Source organism: Lethenteron reissneri, chromosome 55 (assembly GCF_015708825.2).
Source record: "Lethenteron reissneri isolate LAM-NWPU_2019-01 chromosome 55, ASM1570882v1, whole genome shotgun sequence".
Taxonomy (NCBI): domain Eukaryota; kingdom Metazoa; phylum Chordata; class Hyperoartia; order Petromyzontiformes; family Petromyzontidae; genus Lethenteron; species Lethenteron reissneri.
The window spans coordinates 1,013,736-1,031,981 of NC_083833.1; the positions used below are offsets into that span (position 1 = coordinate 1,013,736).

The window sequence follows — 18,246 nt, forward strand, 5'->3', positions numbered from 1 at the left end:
AGTGCGGGTTGGCAAAGGCGATGAGCCACGTGTTCACGTAACCTGTCTTGTAGAACGAAGGCTCTTTCCCTTGTTGCCCTATGCGGCCACAAGCCTCGTAACACCAGCTAGACGTAGCGGTTGCCGAGTCAAGTCGAGTCAATTCTATTCTTTCCTTGCACACGTGGGGCACCGTGCAGGCACGAATCTGCCCCTCGAAGGGGCCATCACATTAATACGCAACATAGAATTTTAAAATTGCATAAATGAGAAGAAAACCATATGCATATATACTATTCAATCACCATCCAGGCTCTGGCCTGCTTAGCTTCCAAGATCTGACGAGATCAGATACATTGTGTGTGATTTGGTTAAAAGCCAAAAGCTTACCCGAAATATAGTTGTACATTAATTAAAAGTATTGTCTGAGAAAAAAACATCTGCTGCAATTATGTATTTACCTTATAACTATATCGTTAGAATTCTTATATATATTTTTTAATTATCTCTTCTCCCCCCCACCCCCCCCCCCCCCAAAGATTAGACCTTTGCATTGTTTACATATCCTATGGAGAAACTCTCCTGAAAAAGGACATTGACAAAGTCATCACGGACATGAAAGAGAGAGATAGAGAGATGAGAGATGCGTGAATGCAGCGTTCAGACGTTCACAGGAAATCGGTGCCACGCCGAGAATGAGAACAAAATACCGTGGGCCCCCAAAACGACACCGCACCCCGAATGGACGCTCATAATCCAACACTGGACTTCACCGTCTTCTGGCATTAATATTTCACAAACAGGGCACTTTGGCGGTGATAAGTCTTCGGAAATGGCTCCCTTGCCAGGTAAACACCACGTGAAATGCGCTGGCTCTCGGGCCAGAACGTGGCTCATTACGGAACCGCCGCGTGGCGGTTGGCGCTCCGTGCCGCTGACATGGCGTTCAAAGTTTGAGTCCCGCTCACGGCCCAACGATGACGGTGACGATTATAATCTGAGCCATCTCTGGTCCTCGCCTTGGTTGACTCAGCCTCAAATGGGCACCTGGTGCGACGTGTTAACATTACCACCGGGGAGACAAAGGCGGTTGGCATGGTGCTGGCCACTCACCCCCTCGTTTGCCGTGCCAGCTTTAATAGGTGCTCGCTAACAGCACTTGCCTCAACAGTCTGTTAAGGCTACAAGGGGAATCTTTATCTTTATGGCGTTAGCCACCCACTCCATCGTGTGCTGTGCCGGACTTCATAGGTGCTCGCTAACAGCACTTGCCCCAGCAGTCTGCTAAGGGTATACGAAGAATCTTCTTTCTTTGATGCTTGGGTGTTAAAATGCCAAAAAAGATATGTGACTTTGCCCTTGTGTCAATTAGCTGCCACAAAGTTCGTGCAAGCTATAATTGACACTCTTCATCATATTGGACACAGAATGTTTAGCACTGAACTCGCTGGAAATTGAGACACCTGCAGTAGGTGTGCACATCCCAGAGAATATGGTACTTGACACTCCTTCAATGTTCAGGTGGAGAAAAAAAGAATCAATAATTTTTTGAGTTGCCATAATATAATGTGTGTTCAATAAACTCCTTTTGCACCGTTACATAGCTAACATCAACACCACTGCAAAGTGCATGAAGAAATGTGAATAGTAAATCTGTCACTCCACCTACCGGGGTGTAAACTGTGAGAGTGAAAGTTACATTTTAAAATGAACTAGTTAATTAGAGCCGATTGATTGTTATGTCTTGGAAAAAAGAGAATGGTGGTGGTTGGGGGGGTAAGGGGGTCTCGTGCCGTTAAACCCGCTCCGACATTTGCCGCTAAGATTTGACCTTTCTCTTAAGCCCGGACTTAACATCATCAATCGTTGAATAGATCTGCACCCCATACATATTTTATTTACGTCGTAGTTATTGTACATGTACTGTATATGTTTTTGTGTGTATGTATGTATATTTATGCGTGTGAACAAGTGCAAAAAGATCCCCCGTATAGCCTTAATAGACTGTTGGGGCAAGTTATGTTAATCATAAGAGGTTTTTTGGGTTAGATCGCGGAAATATAAACGTGCCGTTAAACGTGCCACCACCCAACCCAGCCAATTAGTAAGGTGGTTTGGCACGTACACAAAACATTCCAATTCGTTACTAGTTCAGCACACCGGTTGTGTGTTGGAGAGTAAATCCACAACATTTACAATTCGAGTGATGTAAACCCACAACAACACACTGGTGTGCTGAACTCGTAACGAATTGGCATGTTTTGTTTACGTGACAAACCTTACGAATTGGCTGTGCCAGGTGGTGGCGGGTTTAATGACACATTTTTATTTAGTGATCGAACCCCAAAAAAACCTCTATTATGGATAATATTGGTCGCGGAAGCCTACGTGTTAAATCAAGTGCTGTTAGCGAGCACCTATGAAGGCCGGCATGGCGAACGAGGGGATGCATGGCCAACACCACGCTGGGCCGCCTTTGAGCGGGAATCGAACTCAGGTCGCCGGGTTCGTAGCACAGCGCGCTAACCGCTACACGACCGCTCCCCAGTCACTCTACTGCTAGACGAGGCCCTCCGTGAGCCGTGCGGGTTCGTGGGGGCTGTTTGACCATACTTCACTACGCCGGTCACTTTGGGTTGGTGACGGTGAGGGGGCGCGCGCCTCGATTGTTCTGCCCTGCCCTCGACTTCGATTCTATCCAGAATCGAAGCTGCTCCGCCTCCCAAGGTCCGACTCTGGACATTGTTTCGAATTTCTGGGTCTCATCAGCAGAGGCAGGCTTGTTTAACAAATGCTGATGTGTTTTTGTTTTATTTGCCCCGCAGATTTTATCGGCGAACTCACTCCGTATAAAGTATGGGACTCCGTTAAACACGGGAAATAATACCTGTGCACAAACTGGTGTTGAGCGTCATGTGTGAAATCAAATAGAAGCAGAACTCTGTCAGGTTTCTCCACAAACTATTACAAATGTATTTCCATTCATCAACCTGTTGGATAAACCGTTATGCACGGCTCACTTTTGCTGAAACTGAAAACCTAATTTTCCAAAATAAAACCGTGCAAATTTCAAGCAGCAATTAGTCGAGGGAAAACATTAGAAACAGCAAATTCCTTGCATGCTATCTCCTCTACTCTGCCCACCAATCATGAATTAAAATCTATAATAAAAATTCCGTAGTTTATATATTTTTTTTGTATCGCTGTTTTAATAATCTTAATTTCAAAGCATGAAATTTTATTTTCAAGCACGCGGTTAAATATATAGTAAATGAAATTATTAAATACACATCTAAATCCAGCACTTTGAATTAAATTCCTAGTCACGGCTATAATCAGTGGCAAGTAATATCTGAACTTTTCCCGTGTTAACCCTTGCCTTTATGAACCCGCACTCACCAGCGTGGTGAAGTATGGTCAAACAACCCCCCCGTGACTGACACGGCGTGGGAAGGCCTTCATTCACAGCAGTGGATTGAGAGGAGTCTGTAAATCATTATAGTATATAAAACGCAAGCATTTATAATTGACCAAAAAGCATGTGAATCAATGCGAGTGCGGAGATTACATCCTCGAAATGAGACGTAAGATCCAGGTGGTTTTGAATTTAGAATGGCCAAGGCAGAGGGAGAATTAGTCCACGAAATGTGATCCATTTTGGGGGAATTGGCTTCATGCCCTTGGCCAGTCATCGTGGCTTTTTTACAATATATAAAAAGTGTAGAATCTGCCGTTTCAAAATGCCGAAAATTGCCAGTCTTGAAATGTGCCAGTAGCCATGGTAACCAAGAGCCAATGAGTGAAATGTCCTCCCTTTGTGCTCAGTTGCAACATCCAAGGCAAACGTCTGCCGCGTTCTGCTGTGCTCGTGCGCGATCGGCGAGAGGTCAAGAACATCTCTTGTCTAAATAGAGGAAGAGTATAAGAGCGGAACGACACGGGCCATTACCAAACCCGACTATCATCCTGTCTCTGACGGTAATTGAAGCTTGTAAAGTTTTAGGCCATCAAAAAGAGAATGCGAGCGATGCCCTGTAAATAGAATTAAATCACGGATCAGTTTATTACCACCAATTTTGTGCTGCCTTCAAAACAAGTCTCCAATTAAGCATAACACTGCAACAACTGTGCTCTGCTTTTCACAGGGTAGATGTCACATCACAATTAACCAAGAATGCATTTGCCTTTTCCTTTGCGTATGGACCTCTACTCGCCTAAATACGTCGAACAAATAAATAAAAACCCCTAAAAAATAAGTATTGTTGAGCACAAAAACATCATCGATCTTTCGAAATCATGGGCGCCATATTTCCACCCTCGCACAGATTTTGCCCCACAAGTGGGACTTCTTATACTGTGTCTCGCATGCAAAAAGAATCAATCTTTGGGTTCGCTCCAATCACATGCAAATTGTCTGTCCACGTACTATCGAGTTATCCTCCGCACTGGGGCCACGCGGCGTAGCGCCAGGGAACCTACGTCCGACTGATGTTTAAAGTAATACAATTTCTGTTTATTGTAAAAACATTTTTATATCAAACCACGGGAGGATGTTTCTGCTCCTCCACTGCTCCCTCTGCGGTGTGAAATTCTCCCCACCCCTGCTTGTCTGCCGCCACTGATTCACTCTCCACCACTGATTCACTCTCCCTCTGACTTCGCTCTCTCCCCCGCCGTTGGCTGGTGGCATCCTAAAAAAATAACACTGGCCGTCATGTTTGCCCACCACGTTGCCCTTCCGTCTCCACCCTAAGAATAACCCCTCTTGTTCCCCCCCCTCCCCCAACGCCTCCCCCAGGTCGTGTACATCAGAGATGCCGCCACCTCGACCACCATGTTACGACGTCCGTGGTAAAAAAAAACCCGCGGCATAACCCACCCCGCGATTGAATGGGTCACGGCGTCCGGAGGTGGCCCTTGGTGGCGCACGTGACGTCACCACCACTGCCAATGGCCACCTCAGATGGAGTCGGTGACGTCACGCCACTGGCCCCATCTGCCCAAGTCGTGTTCTCCGTTGTGTTATATGTTTTGTCTGAATGTGCTACTTTATGTTGGTACGCCTGCCCTTGTAGGGCGCCTATGAGAAATATGCAAAGTTATTTACACACACCGTGCGGCTTATCTTATATGTTAGATTTATATAGCAGCGCCGTATTCCGAAGCTGCTTTACAGCAATCGTATTTATTTACAGTAAGATAAGTGATTGAGATAAAGAGTGGGGTTATTAATAGTGGTTGTATAGTCATGGTGATGGTAAGGAGCACAGGCGGCAGAGGTTTAGGAGGGGTTGGGGTGAGGCCTAGTTGTCGCTGAGATGGTGCTAGGAAGTAGGATGGGCTAGGAAGTAGGATGGGCTAGGAGTAGGATGGGCTAGGAGTAGGATGGGCTAGGGGGTAGGATGGGCTAGGAGTAGGATGGGCTAGGTAGTAGGATGGGCTAGGAGTAGGATGGGCTAGGAGTAGGATGGGCTAGGAGTAGGATGGGCTAGGGGGTAGTATGGGCTAGGAGTAGGATGGGCTCGGGGGAAGGATCGGCTTGGCAGAAGACGGTAGCCCAAAAGTCAGACATAGGGTTATTATTTTACTTAAATGTTCAAACTGACTCCCATGAACGTTAATTATCTTTTGAAATGAATGTAAAGATGTGTTTTTATTTAAAAACTGTTTTTTAAAGATTACAGGTGTGATCTTTGAAGATTCATTAGTTATATTTCGTCTCAATCATTCAGGGTTCTCGGTCAAGTTTTGTTAACGACAGATTTGAGAGAACCCAATGGGAGGGAGAAAAATAAATATTAATAAGGACAATAGATAACATATTAACGAAAGGAATAAACACGAAAACTGTGGTAATGCCGAAATAACCCAATGCGTCCTGACTTTTGAGCCCCCTTGTATTATATATTTTTTTCAGTTAATAGTGTACAAACAAAAACATTGTACCACAACACTATCAAGGATAAAAGCCTTTATGCTCAGCCGTTTTGTCAATTCACTGCTGGATGCACGACACCCCCTAACGGTGCGCCCTTTTTAAAAGCAGTCTTAACGTTTGTTTTTTTCATTGTCAAAAAGCCACTCGAGCAAAGGACGGGATGACCGACAATGGGAGAGTGGATTACACTCGCCAGAACATTGCGATCTTTAAATAAATAAATAAACGATTAGACAACCCCGGAGTCGAAGAGAAATTGCTGCCTCTCGCGTGAAGATTCAAGCTTCTGAAGGCGACGGGCTACAAAAAACACATGTTCTGAAGACACAACGTCCTGTTCTTTAGTAGGAGTTACAATACAATTGCGCACCTAGAACTCCTAGCTGTGTGACGTCAAGGGGCATGCAGGAGGATGATCTGCGGGCACGGAACGGCGACTATTTAAAAAAACAAGCACACAGCACGTCATTCAGCATGTGCTTTGTGATTATTTTGCGATTTTTCGCCAGTCAATTTGTAATCTACTGTTGCAAGCTGCGGCAGGCATCGCTTGGCCCCCACACGGATAAGAGGATTTACTAATAAAGGCGAGATGGATCAGCAGCAGTTTTGATCCGTAATTGGTTTCTTTTGGGTTAGCTTTTCGTGCAAAAATGTGTGCCGTAAAACCCTCCTTCACCCAACTGAGCCGATTAATAGAAGCTGTCGCGTGAGTAAAACGTGCCCGAATTCATCACCGTTTCAGCAGCAGCACCACCGGTGGCGTGTGGAGAGAAACCTCACGCAACATTTACGTGGCCACGTCCAGATTTACAAGAGTAGTTTTACTCTATTCACTTGGATAAGGAATAGGGATTTGTATTTATTTGGTGGCTTGAATGTCCCGGCGTTTCAAGAGTGCCTTGCGTCTCATCTCATATCAATCACTCCAATGCCCAGCTGGAGACTTCTTTTTTTAGCTCGGCATTTATGGTTCACTCATGCAGAACGATTCGGCTAATTTTGTGAAATGTCATGATTCGGGCGGTCACAATGCTGATTCAAGGATTGATATTCATTTTTTTGCCATGTTTGTTTTGGCTTTATTTTAATTCTCCGTCTCGTTTGATCCGTCTAATCGTGCAATCGGTCTCGGGGGGGATACTTGTTGTAGAATGCAAAGTACTTTATATTTTAAAGATCAAGGCACAATGTATCGCAAGTAAAATGTTTTTTTTTTACGAATGTGACCGATTGTTTGAGGGTTCAAGTCACACAGCTGAGAGTCTGAGTTACAACCCAGGTAGCCACTTGCGATCTAACGTGGTTAATGACAACAGCATAACCGGCGCTTTTGTAAAGCGTCGTTCACGCAAACAGCATCTCACAAAGCTACGCAGGCAACACACGTGGAGGTGCACATGCATTCCGACGTTTTTAGCCAATCCATTAGTGTTGATACGCGCAAGAGGAAACCAGGGTACCCGGAGTAAACACACACCCACCCACGTGCGAAGGGGTAACACTCTATCCCACGGAGAAGGGAAAGATGATATTAGTCTGCATTTTGCTGCACCGCCTTCTGGTAAACCAGGGTATTGCACAAGGGAATGTTGCAACATCTGTGCAGCGATCCACCAAGCCTCGCTGCTGCCTCCACAGCGCTAGGTCACTACTGGCAGCCCATGTGCAGCAGTGTAGCCACCACCAGCGCCATGCTGTTCCCAAGTAGAGACCAGTTGAGATACTCATTTGAGGCTGAGTCGACCGAGGTGAAGCCCAAGACCGGTTTAGATCATCTTCACTGGTGTTGGTCGTGAGCGGGAATCGAACCTTGGCGGCTGGGTCCTTAACGCAACGCGCTCACCGCTGCTCTACCGCTCCCCAGGAATCAGAATATTTATGCTAGAGGAATGTGACGAGTTATAAAGATCTTTTTCACAAATGTCCAGTAGGATTCAACACAAACAACAGCCACCATTTGTCACTAAGTGGTGGTGACATCACCATGGCACTTGTGCCAGACTAGGTGCACTTTGAGGCCACATGAAGTGTCGTAGGCTTGCTGCTAGCAGGTTCCGGGACAGACCCAGGTGCCATGGGTTGATTGACTGATATGACTGACAGATACACCACTTGTGCCAACAATAGACACACAATCACTCACAGTCGGACGCACAGCTCCAGGTCCTCGTCCTGCTGAGCGACGATGTGCTGCACCTCCTCATAGGTCCTCCCCATCAGCGGCATGCCATTCCACTCCAGCACCTGCATCCCTGCCACAGCCACGGAGCACCTTCGATTAGCATGGTTGGCTACGTACGGTGCGAAAGAAGTTCAACAAAATCTTCAGCGGGACTCGAACCCTGCTCCCCAGAAATCAGAATAGTATTTATTCACAGTTAGCAGCCGTGCATCGATGCATCAATTCGTCGATTAATACCACAGTGTAGGTTCTCACGGTTGTGCGGTATAGCTAACAGGTCGTTCAATAAAAAAAACGCTCTGGAGTGCTCTGCCCAATGAACGCACCCCTGATGTTAGCCTTGGCTGGGAATTGAACTCCGCAGCTTCGTAGCGTGGCACGCCTTCCACTGCACCGCACTGCCACCACTGACCCCACAAAACACCGACACATAATCAAGCTATTGTGTGTTAGTTTTATAAACATGATCGGGTAATCCAGTACACTATGTGCTGAAGATAACATACCTAGAATTACATTTTGTAGTTAACTTTAAAAGCTTAAGGAATTAGTAACCTGGTTACTTTTCTAAAGTAATCCTTCCAGCATTATTCAAAGTTGGAGCGTTCACCTTGTATGATTAAAATTCAGTGCAGTATTCACAACTGGTCGGGACAACTCTGAGAACGTGGAGTCTCGAATTTATCGTGAACACGGTGGGAACGCCATTAAAATATCCAGCGTGTGCTACAACAACATCTTTGCCGTGCCAGCCACTTTGCACATTTTTTCTTTGCAGACTTCTCCAATTATATTCACCGCGTGCGGCAACAACTCTTTGTGCGAGTGTAAAGCACACAGGGACGACTCTATTTTCAGCACACGTATGTATGTATGTATGAATAACCCAACCAATAATAGAGATCCATTGCAATTCATATGCATATATTGACACCCCCCACCCTCTGGTCTTTGCACCGAATTGGCTCACAAGTGAAGACTTCACATTTACGCCTCTATTTAAGACCGAAGCAGGAGGATTTATCCATAACTCTGGCTGTCGCCTGATGATGCTCGTTGTAATTACTGGCGAAACGTCACGGTACTCTAATTGTAAATGTTGTGGGTTTACTCTCCAACACACTGGTGTACTGTACTAGTAACCAATTGGCACGTTTTGTTTACGTGACAAAGGTTACTAATTTGGCTGTGTCGGGTGGTGTCGGGTTTAACTACACATTTATATTTATGCGATCTAACCCCCACAAAAAAACAACCCTCTAATATGGACATGTGTGTATGTTGAACTTCTTTCGCACTGTACGTAGCCAACGGTGCTAATCGGAGGTGCGGCGGAAGGACCGCAAACTAAACACACAAAACACTTGTGCATGTGCATGATGGCCTGTTGTTGTGGTTGTTGTTATTGTGTTTTCTTTCTCGTTATTGTCTCCGCGCTATAGACAGGGCTTGGTGTGGACATAAATGCCATGGCGCTCCAGGAATAATTTCCCGGAGGTTTTATTTTCTTTCAGATGCTACGGTTCGCTCAGATGTATCCGTTTAAAAACTGGGAGAGTTCGTGCGGCTTACGGGGGAGGGGGGTAGAGGGGGCTCACCGGCTCCTGACTCACTGCAGATCAATCGATGTGGATATCGCTCCCCCCCATCTCCCCCGCTGTCTCCTAAACAGTTGGGCCTCCGTGTTGGAAAGGTTAGGGCCCCAGACTACAAAGTTAGCAGAGTAAAAATAAAACAGCTACGCAGTCACAAACTACTAGGCGGTGAAAGGGGTAAAGTCGCAGCCCTGCACTCGCTTGCTCATTTCGCTGCTGACGGAAGGGTCTCCACTACAGGAAGCTCTGGAGAGCCAAAACTAATTTGGCCTACTCTTCCTTTATTGTGACCTCCTTTTCGCGCCTCCGATTAGCAACGGTTGGCAACGTACGGTGTGAAAGAAGCTAAACGTACGTACGTACACACGCTGTGGAGACGTCTTGGAAAGAAGAGTTACCCTCGCCTCCACTCCCCCCTCCCTCCCACCCACCTTATCATCCACTCCTGCTGCTACCGCCACCGGTCATTATCTATCCACAGCTGGATGAAGGCCTCGCCAACACCGCCATCGTCCCGCGTGTTAACGCGATGCCAGAATCCGTCTCGCTCGTGCGAACGAGCGAATCTCGTGGCTCCATCTCAACGACGGCCGCCCTCCTGGCCACTGCGTCTCTCCTCCTGACTGACGCCGCGTCACCAGTTGGTGTCCACGCGCCATCATCCTGGACAAGCCCCACGTGTCTGTTTGTTGCCTCATCTAAATAATAACAATTTGTATGTATTTGTACGACGTCTTCCACTGATGACTCAGGGCGCCTTCTAAGAATAAGGAAAGGCCAGGAGAGAAGGAAAAGCTAAATAAAAATAACGGCCTTAAGAATATCTGGTTTTTAGACGAGACTTAAAAGTATAAATACTCAAAAGTATCCACATTATCGGCTAAATTAATTTCCAGCAAACATGTCTCTCCCTTTCGCACTTCCTGTCTGTCTCTCCCAACATTCATCTCTTCAAGCTGCATTTTATTTGCCAATGCCCACGTTTTCTGACCTAATTGCTACAGCAGGTGATATAACCGGATTAAAAAAGGCTCTGCACATTGATCCAATACTTTTCATTCTCAACATAATCATTAGGGCCGCTGTGGAGAATATAAACGATGCAATAAATAAGCGGACAACGTCCCCTTCACATATCCGTCTCTCGACATAAAAAATAAATATTTCTAACAACCAATCAGCCGCACGGCTTCCTGGGAATGCAAAATGTCAGCAGCATTGATACAAGACGAGTAACACTCTGGATCGGTTTTGACAGTCCTTTCGTTGCTAAGACAGTTTTATGAGACCACTTTATCGTTCACTTCTTTATTACATTTTGATCCCAATCCGTCTTTTAATAGTCACCTTCGGTGTACTCACTCTGTTTGGTCTTCCATTGTCACCCCTACAGGTGCCGTGGATCAGTGCATTATATATATAAAACATGTTTTATGACTGATGGGGGAAGGACGCAACATGAATGCTGCACAACAGACAAGTGCAGCAGTGGGCGCCGTGGGCGGTAGCCGGCAGCGCGGCAAAAACCCAACGTTGCACTGCAGTCCTCCCCACCTTTGCCAACCATGCATCGACCGGCGTGGTGAAGTATGGTCAAATAACTCTCACGGCCCCCCGCACGGTGGCTGGAGTAACCTCGTCCAGCGGTGGACTGTGCACAAACGGGCCGGTCATGGGAGTTGATGGGAAAAAAATAAACATTTCCAGCCGAAAATGTCCAAACAATAGCCGGGTCAGACTGGTCATCGGCGTCATTTTGGTAAGCAGCTGAAATGAACCAAATGTAAATGCGCACGGCGGAAAGGCCACGAGGGACACTTCCAACAGCGGCTCGCGTGCGGCAAAGGGGATAAAATAAGCACACGCGCTTGGTCACATTACAGGAAATGTATAGAAATTGACAGAGCAATATATCCAGTGCTTAAGTATACCAGAATGTCACAGCCTTGATAGAAACCACATTAAATAGTACTCCACAGCACTGGCACCGCAAGCCCGTGGCACACAGATCAAATCGTTGTGCGCCGTCACAGTTGGCGGAGTGAACAGCGCGTTCCTGCACTGTAATTGCATCGGCTCCCCGCGTGCCTGGCCGAATCATAACAGAACATTGCGATTCAAATGTTCTTCGCATTCCTGCTCTGCAGACACAGGAGTACAAGCAAGAATGACGAGTAGCTCTCCCGTTTCGTTGTCAGGTTTGCACGGCGTGTTGTTCGGCACCACGGTCTGACATTTTGCCCTCTGTGTTGGGAGCAACGTAGTTTAGTCCACCAGCTTTTTGATCGGCTTTCTAGACCAATGTTGTCAGGCCACGTTTTGTAAGCAAGCAAACACTAGGCCGGTTGTCTGTATGTTTGTATGTTAATCGGAGGTGCCTGTTGAACAAATATTACCGGGTTACCTCATGTTATGGCCAAGGGCACGCCATATAAAATACGTGTAGCACAATAAGTTTAAAGGAGGATGGCCAGTGCGTAACAGGGTTCTCTATAGCTCCATTTAGTGGATCGTCCTTCTGATAGCAGTGGCACGAGCTGGGCATTGCAGGGCCTGAACTTTTACAATTTACAAAAGATAAAAATAGACGTTTTTCTGGGTGGGTAAAAATGCACCTCCTCTGGGCAAATTAACGAGTTTAAATTGTGTTCTTCTACCGAGGCCACAACGCGAACAATGGGGCACGCGGTCGGCACGTGGCATTGGCGTGTCATTCCTGACAGGGGGGGGGGAGTGGAGGGGGCTCACTGGCTTCCTCACTCACTGCTGAGTGACAGCTTAGTTGGCATGTCGCCACGACACCGGCAACCCAATCAATCCCAGGCCAAGCAGCCACCCCTGCAAATGGCCGGAGAAAGTTTCATGTTGGTTTTTTTGTTTTACCAGGTAAGGCCAACTGAGCTATATAATAGCTCTTTTTCAGAAGTCACCTGGCCACAAATGAGAGCTCAACGAATTGGCTCGTCATGTGGAAATATATAGCAGCCAAATACTCTCAAGACCACAGGGAGAACATGCAAACTCCAAATATACAGGCTTTGTCAGGGTCGAGATCGAATCCATGACCGCTCTTGTATACCAGGCGAGGCAGTTAACATCTCGCCACAGTGGACTGAGACCTCTCCACTTCTCCAAATGGAAGTGCCATTAAAAAAAAATTCTAGCAAAGCCAGGCCCACAATCATCAGCACCGTCTGCTGCAAGGTCAGGCCTCGATACTCTTGAAAACTGGGAAGGTCAACGGACTCTCTGTCAATATTACTCTTGTGGTGGGCTAAAATGTGGGTGCTCGCACCTGGCCAGTCTGGAAGTGTACTCAAGTTACTCACGACTCACTGCAGAGGTCACTGGTTCCATCTCAGTGGGACAAGTTTATTTTAAATCTCCCCTCCTCCGTCTACGCAGCAGTACAACTGGGCACTCACGAGCGTAAGTCGACCGGCAGGCCGTGTGTGGTGGACCTAAGTGTGGGTACTCCGATTGGTAGGCCCACATTCCTGCTGAAGAGGTTCTCTAGAGCTCCGTCTAGTGGAGGATCTTCCATCAGCAGTGGCACAAGTAAATTGTCGCAGGGCCGTACGGTTACTGCGTTACTTCTATTTCAGGCCTTTTCTCGCGAGGTATATTTTCCCTGACTTGCATCGTGAGGTTTGCAGGTCGGTGTTTTGTACAACGCCCTGGGGAGTTTATAGGAACAGGCAGTATTCGTTCGTTCGTTCGTTTCTAAATCTGCTTGTCCCGGTGAAGGTCGTGGCCCGACTGTGCACAGTAAATGCCAGAGCCCGTTAATTGCACATGTGTCGTAACAAGTAAGACTATCGTTTCTTTAAGAAAACCTTGCCCGTGGCCCTACATGTCACGCAGATTTTGTCACCAATGTTTTCCAACGCCGGTAAAATTACTTCTGGATCGCGCGTACATGCCCCCTTCTCCTATTCACTGTTCAGATTTCAGCCCTTCCTCTTTCCCCTCCCTCTAAGACTGACTCTCTTTTCACTTTAAAAAAAACATATATATGCACAGAGATCAAGGGGCATAACCACTGCAGATTAGACGGGGAACTGGATTTGGAGTGGTGGAGAGAAACAATACCCGTTCAGGACGCCTCTTTTTTCTTTTCTTCATGTCAGCTGTGTTTCGGTTTTATCGCTGTCTCCTCCTTGTCATCCCTTCCCCCCTTATTTAAAAATAAGTGTCACCCTTTCTCCCTTCGGTGGGACTCCGTATGGTTTGTGGCAGCGCAGCCCGTTCCCCATCTTTCTACCCCCCGCTTTTCATAAGCGGTTTGGCTCCTGTGGACGGTGTGCGGTACGTGCGTCACAACGTGATGTATTGGGCCCGCACATTCCCTCAATAAATATATATGCACAGTAGACATATATACACATGTCTTCTTTTCCCCATGAACGCTCGTGCCACCAATTTTGCACAGCAACAAAACTCTGCACCTGCTTTTCAACATTCCCCCCCCCTGTTTGCTGAAAAACTAAATCAGCTGGCACATTTAGCCCACGTGGCAACTTGAATTTACGATGGGCTCCGTCGGACGGCCAGAGGGGGCTTTGGAGTTAAAACAAACGTCATATGTTTCATACCTCCACGACGATTTGAAAAAGAAAAAAATCAATTATGAATCATTTCCAGTGGTTGAGTCACTCCACGTCTCTCACCTTCCATTAGCTGGCCTGTCTTCTCAGCAGCTCCCCCCTGCAGGATGCTGCCGATGTAGGCTCCTGTTAGGCCGCAAGTTCCAGGGATCTCCTTTCCACCCACGATACGCACGCCAAACCCGTTGCCTGCAACCACAAATGCAGCTCACAAATTCAGCTCCCTCGAAGCGGTTTCGGCTTGTGCCGTGGTGGATGGGTCAGTGGTGGATCGGTGGTGGGTCGGTGGTGGTGTGTTCGGCGCGATGTCTGGCGTTTCGGTTCTGTCCGAATTAGCTTCCCAACGCGTCGAGCCAAGCATCGGTAATCGTAACGAACACCGCTCAGTGAAAGCCGGGAAACAATCAAGACAGCCACGCGGCCCTCAAGGTCTGTCTGCGTCGTGCCAGCTGCTAAGAGCCGCCGTCGGCAAGGGCACAGGCTGGCGAGTTAAATCGGCAAAGAGTCGGGGTAGGAGCGTGCGTAAGCCTCGGGGAGACGTGTTTCAAGTTTCCATTTTTATTTTGCTTAACCGGGTGAGAACTCAAGAGACAAGGTCTCATTTGTTAAGTGACCTTTTTTTTTGCTTTAACCAAAGTGGAGAGAGGAAATAATAGTAACAACATCTGATTTACAACACGTGCAGATAATAAGAATAATGAGAATGGACAGCCCTGTTTTCAATTCAGTGTTGGCCTTCCCACACCGTGTTGGGCAAGAGAGTGTTTAACCATACTTCACCACACTGGTCAGTGTTGGTTGCAGAAAATGGTTTCAGGAAGAGTTCAAATATCGCTGTGGCTGTGAATTCACCGCGGTGTGCTAACCACTACACGACTGGTCATGATCAAATATATATTCATATTTTTCTGCTTATTTCAGGAAAAACTAAGTATGAAATAAAACAAAATAAATCACGACGTTTCGGACGCAACACAAGCACCCGTCTACAGGTGAAAATCGCGGCTATTGCTGGTGTTGCGTCCGAAACGTCGTGATTTATTTTGTTTTATTTCTATCTACGTGACTTTACCGAAAGAACCAAAGAGTATGGATTCCTGCAGTCACGAAAGCTTCAAATCAAGATTACTTTGTTCAGTGTCCTGAACTAGTAACGAATTGGCGTGTTTTGTTAACGTGACAAACCTTACTAATTGGCTGTGTCGGTTGGTGTCTGGTTTAAATATACATCTATTATGGATAATAAACCCTCGTGTTCAAATACAAAATCACATTGCAGCAAGAGAACTGGCCACGAACTCTTGTGGGCATTAAAGGCACCAGAGCAATTATCTCGGTTCCAGGATGCTGCTATATATACGCAAATTTAATGGTAAAGCATCGTAAAAATACGGAAACCTCCAATAGAGAAGGGGGAATAAATATGTGATGCCTCTCGCCATATTTTAGAATTTCAATCACCGTTATTTGAGAAATGTAATTTTCACGAGTCTTGCTATGAAATCGCGGACGCATTAAATCATCGCGCATGACTACATACGCACCTGCTCCCGCCAGCTTCTTGGATTCAAAAAAGCATTTTAATAATAAACAAACATCGCCAGTGACGACAACTAATGGCGAGCTGAGTTGAGGTGACACGCTTCGAACTGTTCTCAAGCATTTTGCGATAAAAAAGAAGGAAAATCCAAAATCAACCTCGGAGATGAACCCTTCCGACTGATCCTTTGACCGCAGCTGGTATTGGCCGTCGCGAAGGAATCACGCAGCGGGAGAACGCAGGGGCCGACTGAATCGGTGTGCGAAGGCAACTTTCCACGTCGTCGCCGGTCACGCCGGTCACGAATGTTTGGCGTAAAAAATTTTTGTCGAGGCCAGATGCGTTGGCGGACAAGCCAATGCCCCGTGCCCCCCCCCCCCCCCCCACGTGAGGGAGCTGCAGCGACGACCGCGTGCTTCAGATCACCCCCCCCCCCCCCCCCCCCACGTGAACACGGCCCTGTGAGTCGCGACCCGATCTGGCCGCCCCTTGAGGGAGAGGAACGGCTGCTGACCTGAGACGCTGCGCTCCTGGGAATCCTGCGAGAGCCGAATCCGGGAGTGGGGGAAGTCGTACTTCTGCAACCGCTCGGAGAACTGCAAGCACAGCGGGGGGGGGGGGGGGGTGCAGGAGCATGAGATGCAAAAAGACGGGAAAGCGCGCGATTCACGCACAGCCCACGCGGTTCACAAACAGGTGCAGCCCGCACCTCCCATTAGTGCGGTGGACTACGTACGGCGTGAAAGAAGTTCAACATACGTGCTTGCGTGCGGTGTAGAGGAGCGGGCAGCGTCACCGTAGGCACCAACAGAAAGAGACCCGTACACGCGGGCGGTGCAGTGCCGACGTGGCCGAGCGGTAGTGCATTTGCCGCGACGCGGTTCTAACCCAGCATCCGCCCTGGTTGGCGACTCCGATTAGCACGGTGGGCTACGTACGGTGCTACAGAAGTTCAACGTACATACATGCAAGACTGCGGCGCATTAAATAAATTGACGAACTACGCGCCATCTGCTTCGCAGTGGTCGTTAGAGATACCCTGACGTCGTTAGAAGAACGAGTAGGTAACGTATGCTGGCATCCGAGACCAAATTACTTAGTTGGGCGAACCGAGATCACTCCCTACTGATAGAGGCTCTAATTCATCTGCCAAGCAACTAACCATGCTGTACTCTTTAACGTTGTTGGGGGTTAAGAAACTTCACCATCGTTCCAGCTGCCACGGGAGGAGTTAGAACCGGCGACTTCTGGGTTGCAAGTCCAGCGTGCAAACCGATAGACCATGGCAGCGTCCAAGTCGATGTCAGCACCAGGCTCATTTCATTTACAGCGTAATTATGAAGCGGCCGAAACTAAACGTTCCTTTAACAAGATGTGCACTTTTGCATGATCTGTACCAGACGGTAAACGCAAAACACGTTGATTAATTTGGCTCTCTATAAATGTGCACGTGATAAGCCACTTCATTGAGCTATCATTTGTGGCCAGGTCGCTTCTGCAAACAGAGCTACACAGCTCAGTGGGGCCTTACCTGGTGAAACAAACAGTTTAGTTTATTTATTTTTATTGTTTTGCTTCTCTTTCCTATACGTTATAATCCTGTCGTGTTTTTGTGTTGTCTGTTGTTGTAACGTTCTGACCCTGTGCCCCTCTTAGACGCCGGTGAAAAGAGCTTCATAGCTCGTCGGATTTCTCCAGGAATTCTAAAGATCCTGATTCAGATTTTTGCTGAAACTGTTCTGCAGCAACAAAGCCTGGTCAAGTTAAACTTTGTTGTTGTTCTACTGTACATCAATAATAATTTACATCTGTAAGGTGCATTTCATGCGTGGATCCCAATGCGCCACCGTGTATGGAAAGCAGGAAATAAACAGACCCAACAAACCCTGTGGGGTAAACAGCTCGAGGAGGGGGGGAGGTGTAATGGCCCAGTTTAAAGAGGTGAGTTTTCAAGACAGATCTTAAATATCTCTAACGATTTTGATTTGTCTTATTAGCAAAACAGGGGCAAAGAGTTCCAAAGATTCAGAGCGGCACTGGCAAAAAGCCTGCCGGGGAGAGACGACGCACGAGAGAATGTCTCCGCTGTGCACGAGCCATGCGTTGGTGGAGCAGAGTAGGCAACGAGTCGTCTGCTGTTTGGAAAATTAAATGAAAGCTACTCTGTCAACACGGCACTAAGGATGGAAATGTTTTTTTTTTTCAAATTGGTGGGACACGTTGTCCTTTGTCCCGTTACCGACGCCCACGTACGAACAGCCGCACTCACGCTCGCGCGCAAAAGTACAAACTGTGCGGCAGTGATTTAAAAACAACGGCGGGGTTTTTTTCTAATCATGGCATGCCAGAATTTTACAACCAAATGTTAAAATCGTTCCGAGGGAATTTAACTTGCAAGCGAC

The 18,246-nt window shown here is 47.2% G+C and overlaps 1 protein-coding gene across 1 annotated transcript in view; it reads right to left on the minus strand.

Annotated features, from left to right (window-relative positions):
* The window catches only part of LOC133356751 (protein piccolo-like), a 99,831-nt gene that overhangs the window by 34,957 nt on the left and 46,628 nt on the right, over positions 1-18,246 (minus strand). Inside the window, exons 4-6 of the mRNA XM_061574408.1 lie at positions 16,359-16,440; positions 14,368-14,493; positions 8,064-8,172 (exon numbers count right to left, since the gene is read on the minus strand). Of these exons, the coding sequence (XP_061430392.1) occupies positions 8,064-8,172; positions 14,368-14,493; positions 16,359-16,440 (317 nt within the window). The remainder of the gene's footprint in view (positions 1-8,063; positions 8,173-14,367; positions 14,494-16,358; positions 16,441-18,246) is intronic.